Here is a 26,861-nt window from a genome sequence, read left to right as displayed (position 1 = left end):
GAAAGGCACCTCCCACCGCAGGGGTCCAGGTTGCTTGGGGAGGTCTCTGGCTGCCCTATCCTGGTCCCTGAAGCTGCTTGCGTGCCGGAGTACGCCGCGCTGGCTCCGGGACTTGGAGCTTGTTCTGGTCAGAAAGTATATTCTATTCTTTAGAAACCAAAAATTTCTTCCATACCTTGGAACCCTTATTGGCTACTATTTGAAAAAGTTGAGCTTACAAAATCTTATTGAACATGAAGTTTTATTCTACCTGAGGTAAGAGAGAGAAATAGTACCACAAGGAGCACTGAACTAATTTTCCTATAAAAAAGGGAGTGGATGGCACAGAAATTATGATGGACTGAAGTGATAGAAGATTCTCAGCAAAGCATCTAAAGAGATCTCACACAAGCTGTGGAGATATCTGAAATGAAATTGGACAGAACTCAAATTTAAAGAACTTATGTAAACTGCATCAATGAAATTTAGCCCTGCTCTTTCACCGTATAAACTTACAGCCATTTTAATAGCATTACACTTGGCTACACAGTTTACTTGTAGACCATGTTTGATCTCTAGCTAACTGCCGACGATTCAGAAGACAGGTTCTCGTTTGGTACACATGCTTCATGGGATCACTGACAAATTCAGAAGATATGTAATTAGCATTTTGGCATTGAATCTTCATTCAGTTCAGACTGGGGGCATTTGACTACTCTCCAAGTCAGGGATACAATTAGGAAAACCGTATAGCATGAAAAATGCAAAGACACTGACTTGGGAGAGCTAAGCTTGAGTGTCACCGTTTCTGTGATTCAGCCTTTAATCCTGATCCATAAAATGGAATTCCAGGAAACCAGTGAATAAAATCACATGTAGGCATGAGCTTTGTAAACTGTGACATACTAAATAGATGTAAAACAGTGTTTTATAATTTGAGAGATAATTTTACATTTAATGAGCGGTAATTTGGGTTTTGATGACCCAAAACATCTGGTGTTGTATCAAGTGGAACTAAAATCCTATTATAAAATTATGTTAAAAACAAATATTTTTGAATCCTATGAATAAAATAAAATTACACTTATTAAGTTCACCAAAGTCTTAGCTGAAATAAAAAAGTAAAGGGGAAAATTATAGTTCGAGGCACAAATCAGTTCTTAAGGAGAAAAAAAACATATTTAAAAGTTCCCTGTCAATCTTTAATAGCTAGCAGGTATTAAAAGTAGTCAAACTTAGCATAATAATAAAGCTTCAAATTATGTTCAAATCATGTTGATATTATATGCAAAAGTACAATCATTATTAAAATGATGGTAATTCTAATGGTGAGATGACTAAGAACTAAAGTAACTAATGTTTTAATCTTGTTGCATCATTTCATAAATGAAGATTTTTGGTCTTCAAGTAATATACAGTTCTATCAAATTAAATGACATTTTATTATCATAAGTCTATATAATACTAATATTCATTTGTATTTTATATGTATATATTACATTTTAGTACAATGAAAAATAGTGGAATAAATTTGACCCATTTATCTCTTTAATATTTATAAATACTTCTATTCGGGACATCACTTCTAAAGTTTAATTTCTTTAACAGTGTACAATATAGGGGAGCATAAAACACAATTAGAAAGTGCATCCAATTCCACATATGGATTTACGCCCTTGTTTCAATTGGGCATCTCATAAACATCATATGGTATATTGTATTGCTTTTACAATAATATGTACTATCTGCCTAGTTTTTTTTTTTTTTTTTTAATGGCTTCCGTCAACTTACTTAGGAGTATCACTTTGTCAAATCAATTCTGTCCTTCTGGGTTGGGGCAATGTTACAGTATGAGATTCAGGACTATCCAGATGAGTAGAGGGCAAATGAATTTCCTTTTGCTCCACTGTTGAAGGGGAAAGACCAATTCTTCACTCTGTAAGTGCTCAGAGAGATTAATTTTAATTAAATAGAACAGATTAATTAATCTATTTAAGATTAATCTCAGAACAATGATCTCCTTGGGGTGGAGAGTCTGGGGCAAACCATACTGGGGTCCTTTCTCATACTTGCACAGGGACCAAATCAGGTTCAAGATAATACCCCTGGGACTGTAGCTGTGCATAGAAGTGAAGTTTGTGAGGTTTCAAGCATCCCTTTCCCCCCACCTTTTCAGCATCCTTTCATCCCACTTTGTGTTCCTTCCTCCCCATACTAAAAATAGTTAGATTTCTGGAAAACTTGTGCATAAAGTCTTCTCATTCTCCACATGCCAGATGATTTCAGCCAAAAATATACATCCCATTTCAGTGTGGTTTTGTTTGCAGTTGACTTTCATGGTTAGAAAGTAATCTGATAATTAATCCCTATTAAATTAATACCTTGAATTAGTAGCCAGTATTCACTAAAATGGGAATTTACTTAGGACCCAGTATTCACTTATTTTAACACTTAATACCACAAAGTCTTTGAAATGGGAACATCTGAATTTCTTCCAGTGCCTCTGTGAAGCTCTCTGATGAGCCAGTGGGCTTTCTAAAGACCTTTGTACCAGAAGACAGCTACACCGTGACTGCTTGTAAGAGCTGCCTGTGATGACCATGTGTAGTCAAAGACAGAAAAAATCATCCCAGCTGTTCCCTTAGCTCAAGCTGACCTTGAATCATTTAGTAGCTCACCGAGATTAATGATTCAGACCTTGTCACACTGTCCCACTTAACAGCAGATGCCTACATACAGAAAAAGTAATGTACTTTATATAACCCCAATACTTTGTCTCCCATTTCCCTTGCTGACTCTGCTTCCTAGGTCACTAAGAAAGCAGAAGTAATCCCTAGGGAACTTTCATGAGCTTGTACCACATCTCTCCCTTGCCAGAAACCACACTCCCGTGAGCTCTGCCTCTTCTCATTACCTGTGTTCAATTCTTCATGGTCCTGTTTAAGGCCAGTGAATCCCATGAGCACTCACCTGCTCACAGGTCATCAGTCCAGACACTCGCTCTTCAATTTTGAGTTATTTTCATCTACATACCATCCACAGGCCATTATTTCTCTTTTTGAAAACAGCAACCGCCCCCTCTCTGGACCCACTTCCTGCTGAGACTACTGTCCTTTTCTATTTCCCTTCACATCATAACTGTTTAAAACACATACCTCTCCTTGCTCTTCCTACACCTTGCCTCCTGTCCCTCATTAATCTGCTTCACTGATGTTTTCATCCCTAATCATTCCACTAAAACTGTTCCTGCTGAGTCCACCAGTGATTTCTGAGTTGCTTGACCCAGCGATGTATTCTCAGACATCGTATCAGCTGATCTTTCAGCCATGTTTCACACAGTTCATCTCTCCCTTCTCCTGGAAACACTTTTCTTTATTTGGCTTCTGGGACACCATGTTCTCCAGGGGTTCTCCCTGTCTCACTGACTGCTCCTTCCCATCTCTTTTGCTGACTCTTCCCCACCTCCACCTCCACCTCCTCTTAACATTGGAGTGTCTGGAGGCTCATTTCCTTGGCCATGTTATCTGGATTTATGGCTTCAGAAATCATCTATATGCTAAATATTCCAAAATTATGTCTCCAGCTCAGATCCTTCTCTTGAATCTGGACTCATAATCGCCTACTTCAATGTTCAGTGGACATCTCACTCTGAATCCTGATCTTCCTTTCCAAGTCTACTATTGCCCTGCCTGTCCCCAGTCAGTTCTTAGCAGGCTAGCCAGAGTTCTGCTATGAACCAGGCCATATCACATCACCCTTCTATTTCAAACCCATGATGACTTCTGTTCACTCTCAGAAGAGAAGTCAAAATGCCTACTTGACTTATTAGGACCTACCCAATATGTAGTTTACTCTCTCTGTCCTTAGTGTCTGCTCTGCTGCAGCCTTGCTTGCCTTCCAATCATTCCTAGAATAAGCCAATTGTGCTCCAAGGGCCTTCTCATATGCTGTCCCCTCTGTCCAGATCGCTCTCCCCCAGCTATCCGCATGGAATGTTCTTTTGCCTCCTTAAGGTCTTTGTTCAGACATTACCTTCTTGCTAAGGCCTTCTGTTATGGTGTAGATGTGAAGTATCCTCCAAAAGCTCATATGTGAGACAATGCAAGGTTTAGAGGTGAAACGATTGGATTATGAGAGCTGCAACTCAATCAGTGAATAAATCCCCTGATAGGGATTAAATGGGTGGTAACTGTAGGCAGTTAGGGTGTGACTGGAGGAGGTGGGGCTCTGGAGGTATGCCTTTGGGGGTATACATATTGAGCTTGTTGAGCAGAGGTCTCCCTCTGCTTCCTGATGTGATGTCTTGAGCTACTTCCTTCCACCATGCTCTTCGCCATGATGTTCTGCCTCACCTCGAGCCCTGAAGAATGGAGCTGGCTGTCTGTGCAACCAAGAGCCCCCAAATAAACTTTTTCTCCAATTGTTCTTGTCAGTTCTTCTGGTCACAGTAGTGAAAAAGCTGACTAAAACACCTTCCTTGAACACTCTATTAAAACTGCAATGCTCTTCCCTATCCACCTTCTCTGATTTATCTTTCTTCATGGCACTATCATTTTCTAACCATAGGCTTTTCTGGTTTATTATCTTCTCTCTCACCCCCAGAATATAAGCTCCATGAGGAATAGATCCCATGTTACCTCAGTGCCCAGGTCTGTACTGAAGCCATAGAAGGTGTCCAGTACCATTTATTAAATGCATATCTTTATATCAAATAGCCTGCACATCAACTTCAGAAAACCAGTTTCCCAAAGACAGAGACCAGAACTACAAGTAAGGATGTGTCTCTTTTTGGAGATCTTCACAAGGCTGTAGGAATGGTGTAAAGCAGACTGCTGGGTGTATGTGTTGGGCTGAGTATTCACCATGAGGCCTTGTCCAGTCAAACCACTGACTCTTGACCTTTCAGCCAAACATATGAAATTGAAATGCTGTGCAACATTTTCACTATTTGTTTAAGGGCATTCTTTTAAATTCAGTAATTATATTATGCAGTTTTATTTCCTGTGTCATGCCTCTTTTTAAATGGCATTATAAATATTAAGCTTTGGACTTGTCTGTAGCAAGAAAATAGTCTTCGAGTTTGGCATATTGTTATCTTTTGCATTTATTCTAGTTTTTAGGCATATCAATTAAGTTCACATGGAAAATAAATAATTGCTGCCCACCACAGAAATACATCTTGCTTTCATCAGAGACCATAGCAAAAGAGTGAATTCTAGAAATGCTTATGGGGCATTAGCAACTTGCTGTTGTGCTGAGAGCACTTGTAAACAGCTGCTTGAGGAGCAATGCCTAAGTCAACAAGGCAAGACGATGCATTCAGAAATTCCAGAAATATCTGAGAATGTGCAATTTACATTCTCCCAGTTCTGATGCAGAGAAGGGCAAACTTCCCTCCATTATTCACTGCCTTCCCACAATGGTAACAATAAAAAATACAAGAACAATTTGTAAAATTTATTCACAACACAAAAGTTGAGATGATTGAAACAGTTGGCAATGGCCTCTTGTCTCTGCATTCATTTTATAAAAATATTAGCTCAATTTTCTTTAATTTTGCTATTTCTTTTGGGGAATGATGAAGAGTCTTTTTAATAGTTAAAAAACTTCAGATTTTGATGTTATTTATTACAGTATCCCCTGGAATTCCGGAACTGTTCTGTCAGTGGTGATCGGGGCATTTCTGGACTTGACATATGATAGTAGTTGGGTAACCGAATGTCATAGTGATATCTTTTTCCTACATACACCCTGTCATTCAAGGCGTAGAGTTTGTCTGCAATGTCACTGCCGATTAAAACTGAAAACAGGCGGGAGATGTAACGATGCTGAGCAAAGAGCAAATATAATTTCTTTCTCCTCCAAGTCACATATCGACAATCAGTTTCTGCTGTAAGGGTTACCTAAAAAACATAAGACCACATGTAAACAAAGATTAGGAGACAAGAAACCAAATCACAATTTTTTCTGCTCCAAATTTTGAGGGAGTCTGACTTGATGTCTTCTTTAGGTTAAAATAATCCCACCAACATGCAATATTTTGTAAAAATAGAAAGAGAAAACCACATAAACGTATTGCTATTTTCATAATTTAACATATGAATGTTTATAATGTGTTCATCTCCAGATTAACCTATTTTTCTAAGTTTGGGGATCTATATATTTCATTTTATTGAAGGCAGACCTACTTGATATTATAAACATGAAGTTGGCTAATGTTAGGGAAGTAAATCCACATTGGTTCTAAAGATTGTAGACATTTAACCCTAACTCAGTTTCTGTAGTACAAAATTTATAGTTCTGTAGTATAGAATTTATATAACTATTTTGCACATGTATATTAATTTATATTTACATGCATGCATATATGGTATTATTAATCCATAGGAAAAGAGTACAGTGTAATAAATGGAACCCAATGAAATGACCAGATGTGACAGCACAATAGTGACAATAAGCGTAGCATTCTGAAGCTAGAAGATATCTCAAGTTCAGCAGCATTTCAAATTTTAAAACTCATTTATTTTGTAATAAGTACAGTTTTTTATTCTTGCTGTTTTCTAAATTGTCATACTGGCAATTTTTAGGTTAGAGTTAAATCTCAATTAATTATATTTTAATTCCTAAATATGCAGTTATACAAGGAAAAGCTTAAGAATATTTATCGTGGATTCCTTTCTTTCTTAGGGAATACCTATTTTCCTTGTTGCTGGGCCTATAAGGTGGCATTAATCAGCAGGAGTCAAATAGAATTGGGAATTCATGTAGGTTGCAAAGTACGTCCCAAAGTTAAGCGTAATAATTCTTGTGTTATTGCTGTTCTATTTGTTCATTTACTTATTTTTAAGCAGACATTGTTTATCTTTTTGGGGAGGAGTGTTAACTGTATGGTCTGTTATCCCTTACCTGAAAAGTGCCTTCCTCTGTGGGTCTCAGTGAGTCCCACTCAGGAGAGTCCAGGAACTGGAAAGGGAAAATGTAGTGCAGAAACTCGCCATCAACTGTTACTCTGATCCTACCAAAACACAAGAATAACATTTGAGGGAAGGAGAAAGAGAACACACGATTGGGGGTGGGTGAGGGCAGGAGGGTGGAGAAATGTGCTTCAGATCTCTGGTGACTTTTTGTCCTTTAGAATTTTGAAGGGCAAAATACAAAATTCATGCATTGCAGTAAGTGACACAATATCCTATATAATTCACATACTGATGTTCTTTCCTTGGGAACCTGGAATATTGAGTGAAATCCATCAGAAAGTCCACTAAGTTGCACACTTCTCGTTTGTGTCCATTTATGTGTGTCCATTATATGTCAACAAGTTTCGATGCCCTCAGTCAGATTTTAAACTAAGTAAAAACATTTCAGATCATAACAGTGTTCTGCCATAAATACCTTTGTAAACTGAAGTTTTAACCTTCTTTCAAACATTAAAAAAAACACTATTATTTCCTCCCCCAAACTTTTCCAAGTTTATATTAGTTTATATTTCTATATATATTCTTGAAGCTCTCCTATCTTCTTCTAACAAGTGGGCAATTGCTAGAACTGACTGGATAAATTATAATTAGAAATTAAAAGTTCTCTGTTATTTAAAAGATGCCCTAACAAAGAGTCTATTTAAATACTTTTAAATAAGTATTTTGTTAATATAAATATTCTATTAATTCAAGCTGGCACCATCCTCTTTTTGACTTGCAGCGATCACCTCTGAAACCAATATTATATGCAGATAAATATATTCAAACTTTTGTTTTTAAGATTCACATCATTTGATTTCTAAGATAAAAGAGTAAGCCTCTGGATCATGTGCTGCTTCAAATAAACAGTGCCTAAATCTAGGCTTCATGTCTCAAAGACTTTCCCAAGCCTCAGGGTGCTAAATGCCACCCAGGGCTATGCTACGATGGAAAAATGTATTGCAAGGAAACACAGATAACACACAGAGGAAAGACATGCAAGCACCAAGGGTACAAACCTTCCTGAAACAAGCAGGGACAGTTTATCAATGGAGGTTTTCCCCTGCATGGCATAACAGTGCTCCTTTTCCAAAGTAACCACTTCAGAGCTCAAAGCAATCGTTCTGAAGACGGGCAAAGAGATCCCCAGGGGCTGGAAAAGGGAGCTGTACAACACCTGGAATTCTCGGGCAAAGGTTATGCTGCGAACTTGATATGCAATATGAACAAATTGCATGAAGCAGATGACAAACAGTACAAAATTCCAGGAAAATATGTCGGCAGCACAGACATCTACCCATGCCCAGACTGCAGAGCATAGAAAACCCAGCCCCAGCAAACTGAAGACATAAAGGAGCCCAAAGAATCCACTGCCACCCATGAAACCTACTACAAATAAAATACTGGCAAGATGATAAATGGCGCCTTCGGCCTCTTGCTTCCAGGTTGTGCAGACTGGATGTTCATCTATCAGGTTCTTCCATAAACTTGAATTCTTTTCCATGGTTGTACTACTGTCTGGTTCACTTTTCAGTTGACTTTAGGTGATACTGAAGCAAGAAGTTAAGTCCTTTGCTTTTCCATCATCAAAGTCTTCACAAAACCAGAGGAAGCCTAGACACTGAAGTTGGCCGTGACTAAGGTTCAGTGGGTATGGAGCTTGAAAAACTAAGAATCCCAGGCTAGTTTCTTCAAGTTCGTCTAGGCTCCTGATTTAGACCAAGTCCACAAATACTTTGCTATTTCCTGTGCAAGATAAAAAAGGATAAAGGATCTAATTAAAAAGAACAGAGAGATACTATATTTAATGAATCAACAGCACTACTTATATAAGTTGACCTCCTGTTTTCTATGGAGTTAGAATATTCTAAGCAAAAATACTGCCAAGTGTTAATTAAATTTTTATATTATAAAAAATATTTATTAGAATTAGTCTCATATTTTTCAGTGTAGCTAAGTGCTCTGTGATCGCTTGTAACTCTAGCAGTGGTTCAGTCTACTCAGAATCACTTGGGACTAAACGTATAGACTCAGACTGCTTCCAGACATTCAGAATCCCTGAGGGTGGGGCCAGGTGTCTATATTTTGAACAAGCTCCCTATGTGAGTCTGATGCATGAATCTATGATCCTCCATGGCCCTTTGAGGGATGCTGCCTGATGCTGTTTTTCACTCTTTAGACATGAAGAATTTGAGGCTCAGAGAGACCGTGTCATTTATCTGAGGTCACACAGTGGTCAGTGGCAGAGCAGAACTTCAGCACTGGTGCCCACGTGCTAGATCTAATCATGGGGCTTCTCCCAAAACATGTTTTAAATTTGGCACTGTAAGGAGCCCTACTAAAGGTCGATCACCATAAAAACACAAAATTAGGAGTCAGATTTTTTAGAACACATGATAGACTGTGAAAATATTTAGTAAATTAGATTGAAATTATTTCAGAAATATAGATTTAGTATTATTTTGCTGTGTTAGTGGTTATTTTAGGTTAAAGGTTGCAGCCATCTAACTAAATAAATACTAATACTCCTGCTACTTACACATTTATTTACCAGATGGTCAAAAATGTTTCCGACTCTGCTTCTCACACATATATTCTCTACCCTTTCAACCATATGGTAAAAATGCTAATATGTGATCTGAGTCAGGAGAGAATTAGCCATGATGACAGAACTACAGGATATATGTATTATTTACCACCAGATTTCTTAACAGTAAACGGTTTCAGTGTAAAGCTTTCATTAGACTGACTTTTTAAAAACAGAAACATTCAAAAGTCTTGAACTTGTGTGCTATATTTAGTATTTTATTTCCAAAATAAATTTCTAGAACACCTGTCAATGAAGTATCAGATAGCACAGATCCCAAGGGTGGGGTGGAGTTCACAGCAGAGGTGAAATGACTTGCTGGAGTAAAAAGGGGCAGTGTCCTCACCCAACAGAACTAGAAATAGGAATTCCTGTTGTTGCAGTTGCTAGTTTTTCTTTTTGGTCAGTGATTCTCTGCATTAGGAAATGATGAGCTTAAGAATACTGCCAGGTGAATCAGAAAGAAAGGAAAAGGAAAGCAGAAAGGGAGGGACGGGAGGGAGGAGGGAAAAATTACTCAGACCTACAACTTGCAGTCATATTGTTATTTTTACTTGTTTTCAAATACATTTCAAGCATTCTGCAGATCCCTAATTATTCTCTTCCCCGCCCTAGTCAATCTGTGAGACCATAAGACTCAAGGCAGACCAGCATCCCGAACATGTTCGATTTCTCCTCTTTTAAACAAAATACAAAATTTCACACTACTGGATTGTCACAACAAAGAAAAGTTAAAAAAAAAAAAAAAACGCAATGAGTAGTGAGAACTGCAAAATACCAGTCTGCAAATGTCAGTGTCCCTGCTGTTTTACTTTTGAAAACTAGGGTATTTTAAATCAATCAGTTCTTCAGGATACCAAACATAGCCAGGAAAGCCAATATTTAAAAGAATGGCTAGTGGAGCTCTGAACTTTGGTTTGAACTTCCTTAAAAATTTATAATCCTCGATGAAATGTTAAAACGATGCTAGCAGAGAAAGGCCATGGAAAACATTTGCAGCGATTCAGAAGGATACTTATGGGGACCTTGTCCCCTTAAAAATCTTGACTAGTGGGAGGTATTGGGGTCCCTACATTCCAGAAGTGTGACCCTGTATGATTATAAGAGAAATTATGCTTCCTTTCCAGTCTACTTCTGTTTCATTAAGCTGTGACCAGACATCTTTCTATCCTTGACACTCTTGCTCAAGCGTGCTGACTTGCCTGATTAAATTACTCCACCAGCCTTTCTCCACTTGGTGTGTTTTTATTCAGTCACCAAAACAGATGTACTTTATTGGAGGAGGAAGAACTGACAGGGGCAGGTGATGAGCAGGAGCATTCCTCTGATATGTGCCAGCAGCTCTGTGTGAATGCTGAAGATGATTCATCAACCAGCTGCCTGCCTTAAAGACCCTTCGGCCTTAAGTCATGTTTGTGCGTAAATAAATGCTGAAATGCCCCACTGGCACAGTGTATTTCTTCCCTAAGACATAAAGTTGACCTTCTCTGCAAAAGAAGTGAGCACTCTGAGCTACAAATGATGAAGACAAAATTCAGTGCAAATGAACACAATAGTTCCGGGCTCCCAGTCTTTTTTCCTCTTTAAATGGTAAGATTGTGAATCATATAAAGAATAGGGAAATGTGGAAGATGAAGGATGTTCCATGATAGGCAACATAAACCTGATGGCAAACTGATCAAAATTAGCTCCGAAACTGTTTTTATCTGCTCAAAACTTTTACATTTATTATCTCATTGCATCACTCCCATTGACTGAAGGAGGCAGAATCTGAACCATAATGCCCAGGCTACAAATAAGAAAAGCAGGGCCCAGATCCATGAAGTCACTGGCTTCAGGTAAAAGTCACATTCCAGGTATGGAAACGCAAGGCCCCCTTCAGCCAGCTTCATACCCTTTTCAGCAGGTCAAGTTGCCTCTCAAGGCTGTGAGTCAAGCAGTACAAATGTGTTGGGAAACCCAAGTGGGAAGGACTGATTTGCCAGGAAAATAAAAACCCTAACAGTGGTTATTTTAAGACCTGCGATACCTGCTGTACTTCTTATTCCATTAAAGCTCAGAATACTGGACACAACTCCTTATGAAATAATCTGCTGTACTATTAAACATTGACTGATTCCTCTCTTCCATGCTAAATTCTAAAGGGCAGCAAGGTCAAAGAAATATGTTCTAGTATGCCTGACCCCTGGCACTCAATGAATGCTGATCGAATTCACTGGATAGAAAGGCAAGCACTCTTGCTTTCTCCATCCCCCTTCTAACATGGGATGTTCTAACATTTTCTGTCCCCTAGGGGCATAGAAGTGAGGGAGATCCCAACATCTGAGATATTTCGGCACAAATACACTGAGGAGTTGGGGCATCACTTTTTCAAAATGTCTGGCACAACTCCAAATTCACAGGGGAATCCTTTTGTCTGCTTACGACCTTGAGCTTCTTAAGAGCAGTTTAATTATTGCTTTGATTAAAAACAACAACTCTGGTAGCCAGTGGTATTGAGTTAGTTTTGGTTGCTAGGCAACCCACAAGCTCAAAATTCCATCAATATTCTACTCATTAATTAGAATCAGATCCCAACTTCGGTATGTGTCCCATATGCTAAATTCTCATTTTCTTAAGCTGTTTTTTTCCCCCTATTTATCCTTGAGATGGTACATTTACTTAGCAACTATGTGCCAGACATATTTTAAAAGTTATCTCATTTAACAATCCCATGAGGAAGGTACAGTTATCTGCATTTTACAGATGAGAAAATTCAGAGAAGGTAAATAAGTTGTTCAAGGTCACATTCCATCCAGGTCTGTCTGATTCTAAAGCACAGTCTAAACCACATGATTTTGCTTCCACAATACAGAACCCGGATTTAGATAATGTGGGTCTTAGTCTCCTTTCTGCTCCCTTGGTGAACTTGGGCATTAACCGTAAAGCAGGAGCATACATCACCTATTTTATCCACTTTAAATGGTACTAGAAAAGATCAAATTAAAAGATTTGTATTAAAAAATTCTTTGCAAATTTAAGAATAACAAAGAAACACCATCACTATATTCCTTGCCTTACACAGCTGGGTCACTAGGAGAGTATAGTTTTAAAAAAGCCTTCTTTGCTCCAGATGATTACAACTTATGGCAGAAGTACAGATGAATCAATGGCTGCTATCCATCTTTCAATTATAAGTTACAAAGTTACTTAGTACTGCTGGGATGAGCTCTGTGTTTTTCTCCTCTGTGTTCTGACCTCCTGCTATGCAGGTATAGACCCATAATCAGCTCACCTATCTTCACTTTCCAGGGTTCTGGAAGCCACCTGCAATTTTCTACCTTAGGTTAGTGCTTAGTGCTTCTCAGCAGATGCCTTCAAATTACTCACATCAGAATCACCTTGGTGGTTAGTTAAAAATGCCCCTTCTCTAGATCCACCTAGAATAACTGAGCCAGACTCCCTGGGGTAGGTCTTTCTAAGAAGACCCCGATTGATTGTTATGCATAGTGAAGTATGAGAGTGAAGTATGTTTTATGCATAGCAAAGTATGTTTATGCATAGCAAAGTATGTTTCATGCATAGTGAAGTATGTTTATGCATAGCAAAGTATTTTTTCCTGAATGATCTCAGGGTTACCTTTGCTTGCTTATAGGACCTCAGCTTTGTCCACTCCTCACAGACTCTGGTTGTCCTTCCATGCTGACAATGCTGGTGACACTCTGGTCCCTAGGTGTCTGTCCAGGGGAGGGAGCTGGTGTGCATTTACTGCTCTGTTCTCTGCAATAGTCAACCCTCATTCCTACTTGCTAGATGGATCCTAGTGTTAGCTGTGCCCCCGCAGAGCTGTGTGATTTTAACCTTCTGAAGCCTATTTCCTCACTGGTAAATGAAAGAACTGGACAACACAATATGAAAATGAAAAATTTAACTCAAATAACATGGCTCTCTATGACATGGAGTAGATTATTTGAAAAACGGGTAAAATATAGAGCTGAGTGGTAAAGCTGAATTACGACTGCAGATCTTAACACTAGGTTTAAGATTGGGGCTCAACATTGAACACTATTACTTAATTATTGGCCTATGTGGGGCCCAGATTCCAGCTTTTTTTTCACACACTTCCCAGCATTTTGATATGCAACCAGGGTAAAGAACAATGGGACTAATCTAAGTCAGGGCAGGCAAGGCCCCACAGCATAAAATATCTGGATTTTAATCCTGAGTTCTAAGGGAATAAGTAAAGCATCTTTTCCTCTTGTATGCTGCTACAGTTTGGGTCTTAAATATCTCCCAAAGGTGCATGTGTTAAAGGCTTAATCCCCAGCTTGGCTCTAAGAAATGGGAGGCCTTCAGGTCATTGGGAAAGTGCCCTTGAAGGGCATATTGGAACCTCAGCCCCTTCCTCTTCCTCTTTTTTGCTTTCCAGGGGCCATGAAGCAAACAGCTTTGCTTCACCACATTCTCTCTGCCATTATGTGCTGCCTCCCACAGGCCCAAAAGCAATGGGATGAATCCATTATAGACTGCAACCTCCAAAATTGTGAGCCAAAATAAAACTTTTCTCTTCATAAGTTGACCTATCTCAGGTATTTATTATAGTAACAGAAAACTGGCTAACACATATGTTCTTATTCCATTCTTTGCTCAGGTGATGAGGCATTTTCCTTCCTCACACTCATTCCAAAAGGACTCAAGGCTTACAGGTTATTTCCCAGCAGATGAGCTGACAAGTGCCTTGTAGGCTCTGAGTTTTTAAGACTCTTGTTATCTGACAGCTGACTTCCATCATATATTGCTATATTGGTCACTATATATATATTTTTCCCCCCCTTTTAAAGCATCACAACTTGTTTTTCTCAGTTGGGGTACATATTCAAATTTTTTTAACAAAGAAAACAAATTATGTGTGTGTGTGTATGTGAATATATATGCTTCATTGGTCATTTTATATGTATGTTTTATAATGTATTTTTAGCATATGTACATAAATATGTGTGTATATAGTACATATACACACATACATATACGTATATATATTCTAAAATAAACCTAGAACTTCAATACATGTTCACTGTCTGATAATGGTAACAACACTTGGATTAGAACAAAAGCAAGCAGGTTTGGAATACAGTTTTGGAACAAGCAGTTGAAGCCCAAGTGGAATATGACTGAACTTAAGTCAATGGTTTAGATGTTGAAATGGAAAAAAAGGAGCCATATTATCAGATTATAAGGAAGAAATTAAAGTACCTGTTGAGACAGAGGAACAAATAAGGGCTGAAGACATTTTAGAATTATACAAGATCTGGAAGTTAGGAAAGTAATCAGTTTTAACCATGTTCAACATCACGCTTTTGGTCTGATTCACAAGAAGATAAGGATATGATGGAAGGAGACAGACTTGAAAGTTATATACACACAGGACAACTCTGAATAAAGTCTGGGGTTGTCAAGATTATCCAGATCTAAGGTGTACGAATGAATGAGGGTTGGAGCTAAACGCCATGATCAGAGACTTTAGACAGCACCTTAGAGCTGTGCTATCCTATACTGCAGGTGTTAGTCACTTGTGACTACTTAATCACTGAAATGTGGCTAGTCTGAATTGAGATGTGTTGTTCACAATGGGTTTTGAAGATAGTATGAAAGTAAAAATATGTCTTTCATGTTTTTTATATTGGTTATATGTTGAAATGAGTTTTGGAGATAATTGGTTCCATAAAAGCTATTATTAGAGCTACTTTCATCTGTTCTTACCTTCATTAATACGTTGCTACTGAAATATTTGAAATTACACATGTGGCTTGCATTATATTTCTATTGGACAATGCTGGTCTAGATAGAGCCTTAAGAAAGAAAGAGAGGAAATGGAAAGATTTGCATGATGCTGTGCAAACAGTGCATATGTATAATGCATCAATGTATAAATATGGAAGAATTATCCAAGATTATGAACAGAGAGTTGATATAAATGTAAATGATATTGGTTACAATATTCATATGCCACAGTCAATAAGATGTTACCCAAGGCACAGATGTCACCATCTGGTTTCTGCCTTTCGATTGGCCAATCCCCTAAAGTTCTTGGCCCCCTTACCCTACCAGGGGAAGCACACTTCCTCCTTTTGCCTTAGGAGAGTTCTACTTTTTCAAGCAATTATGTTACTTGGTTCAATTTTCTCATCTCATCTTCAAGGACACCTCACAGTACACACTGAAAATACCATACAATTCCATAATTTTTATACAGGCAACTGGACTGTGTCCTTCTGGATTCAGAGGGACTACACCAGCTTGTGCTTTTGCCCAGAGCACGGAGATTCCTCATGCACCACTAGTCCTACAGGATGAAGCATGCCTTTGATCCTCCTGACCATGAAAGCCTGGAGTCTCCTTGAGACTTTGAGAAAGCATTCCTACAGGCTATGCTGGACTTTTCTGATTCTCACGTTTCAGCTGATAACACATTTTGTTCTCTCCAACCATGATTAATCTCTTACTTTATCATGCACTACAGTGGGCAGAATTCTAAGATGGCCCTCAAGATTCCTCCATCCCCATCACCACACATGGTGCATATGCCCTGTATAATAACTCTGTCCCTTCCAAGGTGGGCAGAATCTGTGTATGGGACAGGATAGACATTCCTTTATTTAGGTAACATTAGATGGCAAATGGTGGTAGAACAGTCATTCCCATGATTATGTTAGATTGTGTAGGATCCCGTGTAGGACTGAAGAGGGACTAGAAGTCAGAGATATGTCTGTTTCTACTGTCCTGAAAGAAGGTGACATCCAGTGGTGAACTATTTGTGGGGATCCTGAGGATAGGAACTACAGGCAGCTTCTATGATCTGAAGGAAGTTCCCAAACAACAAGATAACTTCCAAGATAACTGGAACTTTAGTCCTATAACCACCTGAAAGCTTGGAAGAGAACCTCCAAGCTCCAAATGAGAATGAGACGTGTGTCTGACACCTTGATTATAGGCTTGTGAGGGCCTGGGCAGAGGATCCAGCTCAACAGACCTGAACCCTGACTCCCTAAAACTGAGATAATAAATGTGTGCTGCTTTAAGCCACTACGTGTGTGTGATTTTTACACAGCAACAGAAAACTAATCACACAAAGTCATGACCCCCTCACTATGCTTGAGGCTGTTCACTAAACTAATGCTCTATATTACAGATTGGATGCATCTGAAACATCAAGTATTCATCCCGAGACTGACACTCAAAATACAGCTTATAAAAACACAAAATAAATAGCCCTGTACTTTTTCTGTTTAGGTTCTCAAGTTTTTCCTGCAAAAGAGCTCTAACAAGACAATGTATGCTAGCTCCTTGGCTACATAATCTTTTCTTTATCTTTTTGCTGGCTAAATAACCTGGGCCAGGGGACGCACTTTGGGCCCTTAGTCACAACTGGGTACCTTGAGTACAGGGAATACCAAGAGCAGGTATCACCCTTATTGTCTCAATAGTGACATGAAGCAATTTGTGCTATTTTTAATTACCTAGAGTCAGTTTTGCTGTAACACGTTTGTGATCCCTAAAAATCACTGCAGTATGTGAAACTGCAATAGAAACAAAAGGATTTATGAGAACAACAGAGTGAGAAATAGAACACTTGAAATCTTCATTAGTGGCATATTTTTAAAAGAGAGGAATGTAATAAAAATAACAGTACATTTTAACCTATGTTAGATGGCTAAAAAATACATAAACATGACTCCTGACCTTTAAAGGACTTGCAGTTTGCTTAGGGAAGTGGCATGGGAAGGGTTGAAGTTTGTGTTATTGAGAAGTGGTGGAAGAAGGAATAACAAACTACCATTTCAAACTACCATTTCTCAGTCTTAAATCCTGGGGCATCTTTTTTTAACCTCTGAAATGTAGTTCCTCGAAGTATGCCTTTATAATAGATACCTGTCCCATCAAAATTGAAATTTTGACATAGTGGGTAGCTTTCTTCAATTAATATCTATATCACTGTTAGGAATTCTTTTGTTTTAGCATTTGACAATTAGTGGTGTTTGAAACCACCAAACCAGTATCAGCCACAGCTAGAAAGAATCACTACTGCAGAATGTGGCCATTTCTTTATCAGGTATTCATATAGGGCTGGTGCTTTCTCTCCAATCTTGAGAAAGACTGTCCACAGTTTAGTACTCAAGTCACATACCCAACAATCTCTTCTATTTCTTTAAACCTTGTTTTTACTGTCTTTGCAGTACCTAAGTTATTCCAGTCATTTGCTTTAATTTTTGTGGTGTTGTCTCTGATAATCTTCAATGTGAATTATTTCCTTATTCTTGTTTTTTTGGGGGGGGTCCAGGTATTGAACTCAGGGGCACTCGACCACTGAACCACATCCCCAGCACTATTTTGTATTTTATTTAGAGATAGGGTCTCACCAAGTTGCTTAGCGCCTCACTTTTGCTGAGGCTGGCTTTGAACTCATGATCCTCCTGCCTCAGCCTCCTGAGCCACTGGGATTATAGGCATGAGCCACAGGGACGGGCTTATTTTCTTATTCATGCTGCTCAAGAGATGACACATATTCCCTTGATTCTTTCAAAGTGCTCAGTTGTTTCCAGCTTCTCCTCAATATTAAAGCCTTCCTTTTACATGCACTATTTGATACTTTTGAACCAAGATCCATAGACATACTTGGGTGATGAACAAATGTGTTTTTTTATATAGGAAAGTTCATAGGTACGAAAGAGTAGCAAAAATGACTTGGAAGATAATGCACGGAGAACCAAGATAGCTTGCAGATGTCTGAGCTGTAGGTTTGCATTTGTGTATTCCGACATGGCCAAGTTCAGCTGGTTCCAGTTTAATGTACACACCGTCTGTCTTATGAAGTAAACCATACATAAACAAACCTTAAGGCTGAATTATGCTTAAACTGTTTCCTAATATATCAATTGTGTCAGAACAATGCCTATCTTCAAAACATGTAGTGTAACATAATTGACTGTATCACTAACTGTCAAATGGCCAGTAAAATATTATCAATCAATATGTACAATAGTTCAAATTCCTGCCTCCCCTCAGGCAAGTTGCATTTTGGTGAGATTCATGTTGACACTATTTAAGTCCAGTTTCCAGATTATGCAGTCTCTGCTACATATATTATGTTACATACCTGAAAGTATACCTTCTATGTAAATAAACTGTTTAAAACTCATTTAAAGTCAGTTATTGATTACCAAATTTAAAATAAGTGCTACATTTTAAAAGACAGTCTAAAGTCTTAAAAGTCAGAAAGCAAACAAGCTTGTTTTTTACAGTTTCCATCACAGACTAAAAACATCCTTAATGCCCAAACCCAATTCTCAAACATCACTGGAGGAGCACATTATATTAATATATCTCTTTTTGGATAACAAAGAATAGGTTTATTGAGGTATCAACTAATGTATAGTTAGTATTTTTTTCTTTCTAAATCCTTACTAGTAAAACTGTGCTTAAAGGATATACTAAAATTCTCCTATTCATCACAAAAACTATCATTTTCTTATGGGTTTAAGTATAAAGACATAAGTTACATGAAACTGAAAATAATCTTCACATATATGTTTCATTAAATACTTGAAGTGCTTCATTAAAACCAGATTTATTTTTTTATTAAATTAGCCTATGAAAATATTTTATCAGCACACTGACCTTTTAATTTCTTGCCTTGTTGCACATATTAGTGGTGAGTATTTATTATATCTGTCAACAATTCCAGCTATAATACTTTTGGAGCTTTACAATTTTATTAGTTCCACAAAGACTGTGATGAATATTAATACTTAAATATTAAATATTTCTTTTATCATTAGATTTCTTTGGTTACACAGAAATAAGTCTTTGGCATTGACTGTCAGTAATACATCACCATAAAAATTACAAGACCTTTTATTTAGTCTGAGGGGGTCAAGAAGGAGGGGAGCATGTAGTTAAAGTACAGAACTGGACACAGAGGACCTGGGCTCTATTCCTGGTTCTGGTATTTAAGCTCTCTGGACCTCAGTTTACATCCTTGAGATAAGGAATAGGGTGTGCTCTCATCACCTGGGGACACACTAATGGTTCCTACACAACCAGGCAGCCCACATAAGTGAGTAAGTCTTGGTAAAAGTAAAGCAACCTCAACTGTGTATGCTCCATCAAAGGCTACAGTCCATCCTTAGCTCTAGCTGACTGAGGTGAGCCCACGGTTAGAAGATATCTGGTTGTGCAAGAAAAGCCAGAAATCCAGATTTTATTTGCACTCTCCTGATTTTAAATGCTGGTAAATTACATTTGACAAACACTGTTAAGAGCCAGTGCTAAGCAGGCAAAACTACAGAGGCCAACTCTGGCTAGGCTGCCAATCTCCATGCAGCCTTGAGAACTCAGCTACTAAGATCTGTATTAGGTGAAATAAATCTAGACTAAACTAACTACACTTATATCTATTTATGGTTAGCTTTCTCATTCCCAAACCAAAGTTCTTTTTCAGGAATTATTTTCCCCCCAGAGTGAAATCAAAATCTTTGTTAAATTTCCTTTCCTATCTGAGCAGGCATTGGTCAAAGATGGCGCTCTAGTTGATGGGTTTCCATGAATTTCTAAGATTTCATTTAAATTTGAAAACGAACACAAAGAATTGAAAACAAAGCTTAGCTTCTACAATAAGTTAATATTCAAAACAGAAGGTTTAAAAGTGTTTTTGTTTATCTCTTTTGTCATGGAGATTAAATTTCCCTTTATAACAGAGGAAACAGGAATTATCTATCATTCATGCACCATGGCTTTCAGAACAATTAAAATGTAACATGTGTTTGGAGCTTGGTTTTTAACACCATCTATCCCCAATCTTGAATGGAGAGGAAAATATTAAGTAATAACAACCAACATCTGTTGAACAGTAACTATCAGGATTGCATGAAGTGCTCAATATATGCGGTTTCATAGCTCTGTGAATCCTAGGGAGGGTGGTGGTTTGGTATATTTTCCTATGTTTCAAGCAAGGAAACCCCTGATGGAAGTCTTTATGGAAGACTTGCCCAAGTTAGAATCCTGACATCTTCATTCCTGACCTATTGTTGTCCATGCCATACTGTTTTCATTTATGAATGAATTACTTTTTTTTTCTTTTTGGGTACTGAGGATTGAACTCAGGGCTGCTTTACCCTTGAGATACACCCCCAATACTCTTTATTTTTTTTTTATTTTGAGACAGGTCTCCCTAAGTTGCTTACAGCCTGCTAAATTGCTGAGGCTGATTTTGAACTCACCATCCTCCTGCCTCAACCTCCCTAGCGGGTGGGATTACAGGCATGTTCCACTACACCTGGCATGAATAACATTTTTAATCATTAGACAATCACCATAAACACAGAAGAAATCAGGAGAAATTAAAACAGACCATAATTGATATGGAGGACAAAAATAAGACATAAGAATTACTGGCATCATTGAAGTAGAGAATTACAAAATGGAAAGAAAAAATATAAGGAGAAAATCATCCTGAAATTAAGAACAGATTATTCCAAGAGAAAGAATGTAACAAGTTCCATGAAAAAAATAATGCAGAACTTAACCATGATATAGCCTAGTCAAGTTTTTAAACTTCAAGAATAGAACGAATACTTTAAGCAAGTCATTTGCATAGTGGAAAATCCACAGGCTGCCCTTAGACTTCTTTACAGCTTCATTAGATTCCAGAAGCAAATGGAGCAGAAACTATATAAATCGAAGGTTACGAATCTGTGGCTAGACAGTGTTATGACTAGCCAAACTGTACTTCAAATATAGGAATAAAAGATGGACATTCCAAACATGAAAATGCGCCCTTCTTTTAAACATGCATGCTTGTGCATGGGCATGCACACACACACACACACACACACACACACACACAATGGTGCCAAAATCTAGCCAGAGAAATATAAATCAAAATTTAAAAGTTGATATTTAAGACACCATGGTGAAAGGACCAGTAAACAGCTGTGATTCTATTTAGTTATAAAACAAAGTCTAAAAAATGTCTGAAATGAGGTTTGTGAAACAGTACATATGTTAAGGATCCTTACAACATGAAAACATAAATATGTGAAATAAAATTGGGATAGGAGAAGAAGTAAAAGTATAGGAAGGATAGTTTAAAAGTGCCAGTGCTTTGTCTTTTCTAACAGAGAGCCAATGATGGTCCAAACCAATACATATTTTAAACAGTCTGATCCTGAGATGTATCCAGAAGTCTTTTAATTCAGAAGATTTGTTTAGGACCTGTTATCACTTAGGATGGAGGAAAATGGATGTTAAGTTCAGCAATTTCTCCACTTTCACTAAAGTTTCTTCTTTGTTAAAATATCATATCATTTTTATTTAAAAAAGCATCTCTGTTATTATTCTGAGAAGAGAAAAACTTTAGACAAATTGAGTAAATTTGAGCAAACAATGATCCATGAATCAGGCAGCACTTAGGACCAGAAGAGATTCAGAGTTCTACTTAGTAGCATGAGTAGCAAACTTTCACAGCCTAACAGGGAGGCAAAGTTGAGGAAGAAATCACTTCACTGGTTACAGATCACAGTATGATGAGTAGTGGCTGCCTATGACTGGCTGAAACTTGGCTGTTTGTTATCAAAAAATACGCTTTTAAGACTAGAAGTCCATTGGATTAGACAAACGGGAATGAAGGGAAGGAATGGGAAGGGGAATAGGAAAGACAGTAGAATTATTGGTCATAAGGTTCCTAGCCTTGTATTTGTATACAAGACCAGAGTAACTCCACATGATGTACACCATAAGAGTAGGAACCTAAATAGAATAAGTTATACTCTATGTATGTATATTCTGCCAAAATACATTCCACTATCATGTAGAACTAAAAATAAAAAATAAGCAAATTAAAGAAATACACATATTAGGTTTTGTTTCTTTACATACAAAATTAGGTTGCAGTTTGTTATAAAGTAACTCAAAGTTGGGAGACAGTCTCAGGCTAATAGTTTCTTGCTTATTTAATAATCCTACTTTTTAAATAAAGCATTTCTGTCTTCTTTCGATATATTTTGTTTGTATAAATGCACAGACATAGAATGATTTTCCTTTAATGTTAAAGATGAGTATTTCTGGATAGCGGAATACTATGTTTACTTTTTTCCTTTTATAAACAGTATCTGCATTATTTGTATTCCTTATAATGATATTGGAAAACAAAAAGGTGATTTTACATTCATTGGAAATTTTTTAAATATAAAAATTTCAAATCCACGAATGCAACAACTGGAACTAACAAACATCAACATTGTCATATTACTTTAGACCTTTCCATAATAGATTTCACAAAAAATTGATGATCAACATGGATTCTTTTCTCCACACCATTCTTGGCCTATCCACTCCCTACATACCACTAGTGTTTATCCATATTTAAATAACTGAAATACACACACTCACAAAAATCATATAATTTAAAATGAACCACTGAACTAGAAATGTTTCTTATAATGTATCTTTTTTTAGATTCACTTAAATTTAAACATACACAAAAATAGTATACAATAAACTTATTATCCTATATAACCATTACCCAGATTCAAGTTTTTCCACATCAAAATTTTGAAATTAAAAGCAAACACTGAAACCTTCCATTCCACCTACAACTTAGTCAGACAATAAACACCTTCCAAGGGGGGCAGAGAGAACCAAGATTATCTATGCTCTTAGTAGATGCAGGCATTGCTCTTACACATACCAACCCACCTAAGAGTCACAGCAGCTCCACAATCTAAACATCATTACAGGTTGCGATCCCTTATCAGCAATGCTTGGGACTTGAAGTGCTTCAAATCTCAGGGTTTTTTTATAAAAAAAATATTTACATAGGTCTTACCAGTTGAGCATCCTTAATCCCCCCAAAATCCAAAATCTGAAATATTCCAAAATCTGGAGCTTTTTGACCATCCTATCAGCAGTCAAAAAGTTTTATATTTTGGAGCATCTTGGAGTTCATTCAGATTCTTGGATTAGGGATGCTCAACTGGTATCAGCACTGTGCAGAGTAGGGAACTAGGCTCAGAGAGATGCCGATTTTCATTTAAGCTTTGCCAGTTGCTTGTTCTTCTAGGACTGTTCTACAGTCTCTTTCCTCCTTGGCCAATTTCAGTGTGTGGCAGACACTGGAGGTTATTGTTGGGTTACGGAACACAATGTCAAAGTCTCATTTTAGGTCTGTGAATTAATCCTTGGGTTCTCTGGGTTGGAGGAGGACCCAGCATTGTTCCACTGTAGGTGATTTAAATCAGCGAATTTTGGTTATTTATTTATTTTAGAAAGTACCTGTTGTAATTTTCAAGACATTTTCCTATGACTATTCAGAGAAACATTTTTCCCTTTTCTTTAAAAAAGCAAAATGGCTCAATATACTCTTCTATTAGAGGTAAATTCATACTTCGTATAGCCCATAATCCTTGCTGGCCAACACTGTAATTAAAACAAAACAAAACAAAACAAAACAAACAAACAAAAAAATACTCAGTTGCAATTTGCAGATTTGAAAATCTATCAGATTTTCTCCAAAGCAGTTTTGAAATTTCTTACCTGCCATGTTGCTTATGTATTGTTATATGCTGTAGCAAAGGCTTCATAACACTCTAGATGTTTCCTGCAAACTGTTTCAAAATAAGCATGCAGGAGTACTCCAGTGTGTCAACACTGTTAATTCAGTCCTGTAGTAAGTGGTAAGGGATTTTGGGTTCCCATGACACATTTTTGACTTAATAGCATACACTGTGTTTAGAAGCACGGGAAGTACAATGATTCAGCTATTTTGAGGGACTTATCTATATGACTAAAGAAACTCAACTATCGAATATCTCCCATTTGAATGTACAATATTTTGAGGGCAGATAACATCTTAGACTACATTTCAATTGATATTTGTGGTCCCAACTCTTGAAGACACATAAACAAATTATTCATAATTTATCTAGGATCAGGTAGATTTCTTCATTTTGCAAATGTAGAAACTGAGATCCAATTTTTGTTTTCGTAGTTCTTGTTTGGTTTTCTGATGCCATAAAGAACAATACCAAGTTTCTGTACTTCAGAGGGGTTTTTTTTTTCATGCAGCAGTCCCTAGGCTTAAAAAAATAAGAGATAGAAAAATAGTCACTAAACTTAGTATGAATAGGCAGCAATAATGTTTTAAGGCTGCCATAAAACTCAGTTGCAGTTTGCTGCCTTTCAAATTTGAAATGATGTAAGAATTAGAGTGAAAAGTCAGGAAATGAGTTTAGTAATTTAAATTACGTTCAAAAGTGAGCTTCTAAATCACTTCCCAATAGATTAAATAAAATTTTAAATAATACAGAAACAATATTTTTCACTTTTTGCATATGTCTCCTGGCTAAATCAATTCTGTACCCTGACCCTCTTACTGTATTTATTTTTTCCTGTGGCTTCAATCTTTCCAAAATATAGACACTCAACACAACACCTCTGTAAACGACCTTGGTGAAGAGGAAATTTAGTCGTTTGCAAATTTCGTTCTTTTTTTTTTTTGGCAGGGGGATCCTCAAGTGTAGAAAACAAGTCAGAGCTATCTTCCACGAGCAGTTTCTTCGTGCCAACTCCGTTTGGAAACACTTGATCCCAGTCAGGGCCTCTGTTCACAGACAAGGGAAAGGAAACTCGGGCGGTGGCAAGACTTCCCCAAGGTGAAACCCCAGACCGTCAGGCCCCTTGGACCCCCTTTTCTCCCTTGCAAATCTGTCCTTTTCCTTCGACTCCAAAGTGCCTGGGGTAAAAGAGGGACCTGTGGGAGATCTAGGAGTATTCGCCTGGAAGCCGCTGGGGCAGACGATTCGCGTTTCGGGGCAGGCGCGGCGGAAACCGCAGCAGTTGACCCCAGCTCCTGAGCAGGGAGCAGCGCCGCAGGGACCCCGAAGCTCTCAGGTGGAGCGAGTGGGCGGGCAGCGCTGGAGCGCAGGGAGGCAAAGCACCTGCGCAGCCCGGGGTCGGCGGCCTGGCAGCCCCCACCCCGGGGCGGGGCCCAGGCCAAGCCGCGCCCGCAAAGTTGCCGAAGCGGTTGCGAGGTGCTGGGGTGCGGACAGCTGCGGAAGGCGGAGGCCGCGGCACCCCTGGGCTCCCGTCCTTACCTTTCCTTCTTGGGCCCTGCGCGGAGCTATGGCCTTGCGCCTGCAGAAGTTTCCCAGCGGGGTGAGCAGGGCCAGCTGGTCGGTGGAAGCCCCCAGTGCTCGCCTCGCGCGGTCTACCCCGCCGCGGGGCGCAGAGTGGCCGCAGCCCGCTTCTGATCGGCGCGGCGGCGCGGGCGGGGGCCGGGCACGGGCGCGCGCTCCGGGTCGCGGCCGGGCGGGCGGGGGTGGCGGCCGCGCCTCGGCCGGACATCCCCAACTCTTCTTCCCTAGCGAGCCAGGGGTGAAGCCGGGGTGCAAAACTGCTGGGGATCCTCGTGACCCCAGGAGACTAAAGTTTCCAAAGACGTCCTTCTCAAAGTGTACACTGGTTCCAAAATGAATCCAGAATTCGCTATTATACTACGCAGAGAGCGGTGGAGCTAAGTAGCAGATCCAAAACCAGCTGCATCTGCCCTCTGACCCCCTACTCCACGCACTCCATAAACAAAATGAAGAGGTAAATGACCAGAGAGGGAAAGGGAATATATGGGTGTATAAGACAGAGAAAGACTAATCTCTTCATCCAAATCAGTGAACATGATTACCCGTGTTTCCCAGGTAAAAAAGAATGGTTAAAGGTCGTAGACCCGTGTGCAAAGAATAAAATTGAAAACACAAATGGACAAAGCGTTCAAATAAGTAGTAAGTGAATGCATGCAATTTAACGTAATCAAGTACTTTCTTTCTAGGAAATTAGCAAAGTTTTGTTTTGCTTGGTTAACCAAACCACGTGGTGGTTGGTGAGGTGTCAGTGAAACAGCTTATCCAAGGATTTTCTCTACTACTTGCTCACTTTCATCTTATATAACTATGTTGGTATTAGTAATTCCAGGAACAAATATTTATTGAGTAATCAGTGTCTCTTCTGAGCCCCAGAAATAACCACAGAAGTAATGAATGACAAAATGAACTCCCTTTAATTGATACTAGAACTAAGGCTCAAAAAAAACATGTTCCTACACCTCACAGAAACTACTAGTCTCTCAGTTCTTAGCTGTTAGTCTTTATTTTAGGGATTTGTTCAAATGTTGCAAACTCAGTTTGAACTGGATATAGTCCATATATATGTCATGAATTAGAAATATGGCTAGGGAGATGAGAAGGCCCTGAGTTTTGACATCAGATTTACTCTGGGTTTAGATCTGACTTCCTATTTAATCTTCTGCATTTAAA

At 38.5% G+C, this 26,861-nt stretch overlaps 1 protein-coding gene across 4 annotated transcripts; it reads right to left on the bottom strand.

The window, feature by feature from the left end:
* Positions 1-5,421: 5,421 nt before the first annotated feature.
* Popdc3 (popeye domain containing 3) lies at positions 5,422-26,006 on the bottom strand. Of its 4 annotated transcripts, XM_047558342.1 has the most exons (6): positions 25,650-25,998; positions 24,091-25,156; positions 23,830-23,973; positions 7,955-8,681; positions 6,886-6,994; positions 5,422-5,882 (listed from the first exon to the last, which is right to left on the bottom strand). In XM_047558342.1, exons 4-6 carry the CDS (start codon positions 8,437-8,439, stop codon positions 5,601-5,603), a joined length of 876 nt encoding a protein of 291 aa, XP_047414298.1. In that variant the 5' UTR covers positions 8,440-8,681; positions 23,830-23,973; positions 24,091-25,156; positions 25,650-25,998; the 3' UTR covers positions 5,422-5,600. The 4 variants fall into 4 exon arrangements, 3 of the variants coding, with proteins under 3 accessions (XP_047414298.1, XP_047414297.1, XP_047414295.1); XM_047558341.1 differs by lacking the exon at positions 23,830-23,973; XM_047558339.1 differs by lacking the exons at positions 23,830-23,973; positions 24,091-25,156.
* Between the last annotated feature and the right edge of the window lie 855 nt (positions 26,007-26,861).

The sequence above is a fragment of the Sciurus carolinensis genome, chromosome 7 (assembly GCF_902686445.1).
Source record: "Sciurus carolinensis chromosome 7, mSciCar1.2, whole genome shotgun sequence".
Lineage (NCBI taxonomy): Eukaryota > Metazoa > Chordata > Mammalia > Rodentia > Sciuridae > Sciurus > Sciurus carolinensis.
Note: the sequence above shows the minus strand (reverse complement) of the source record. Positions and strands in the feature narration are given on the sequence as shown.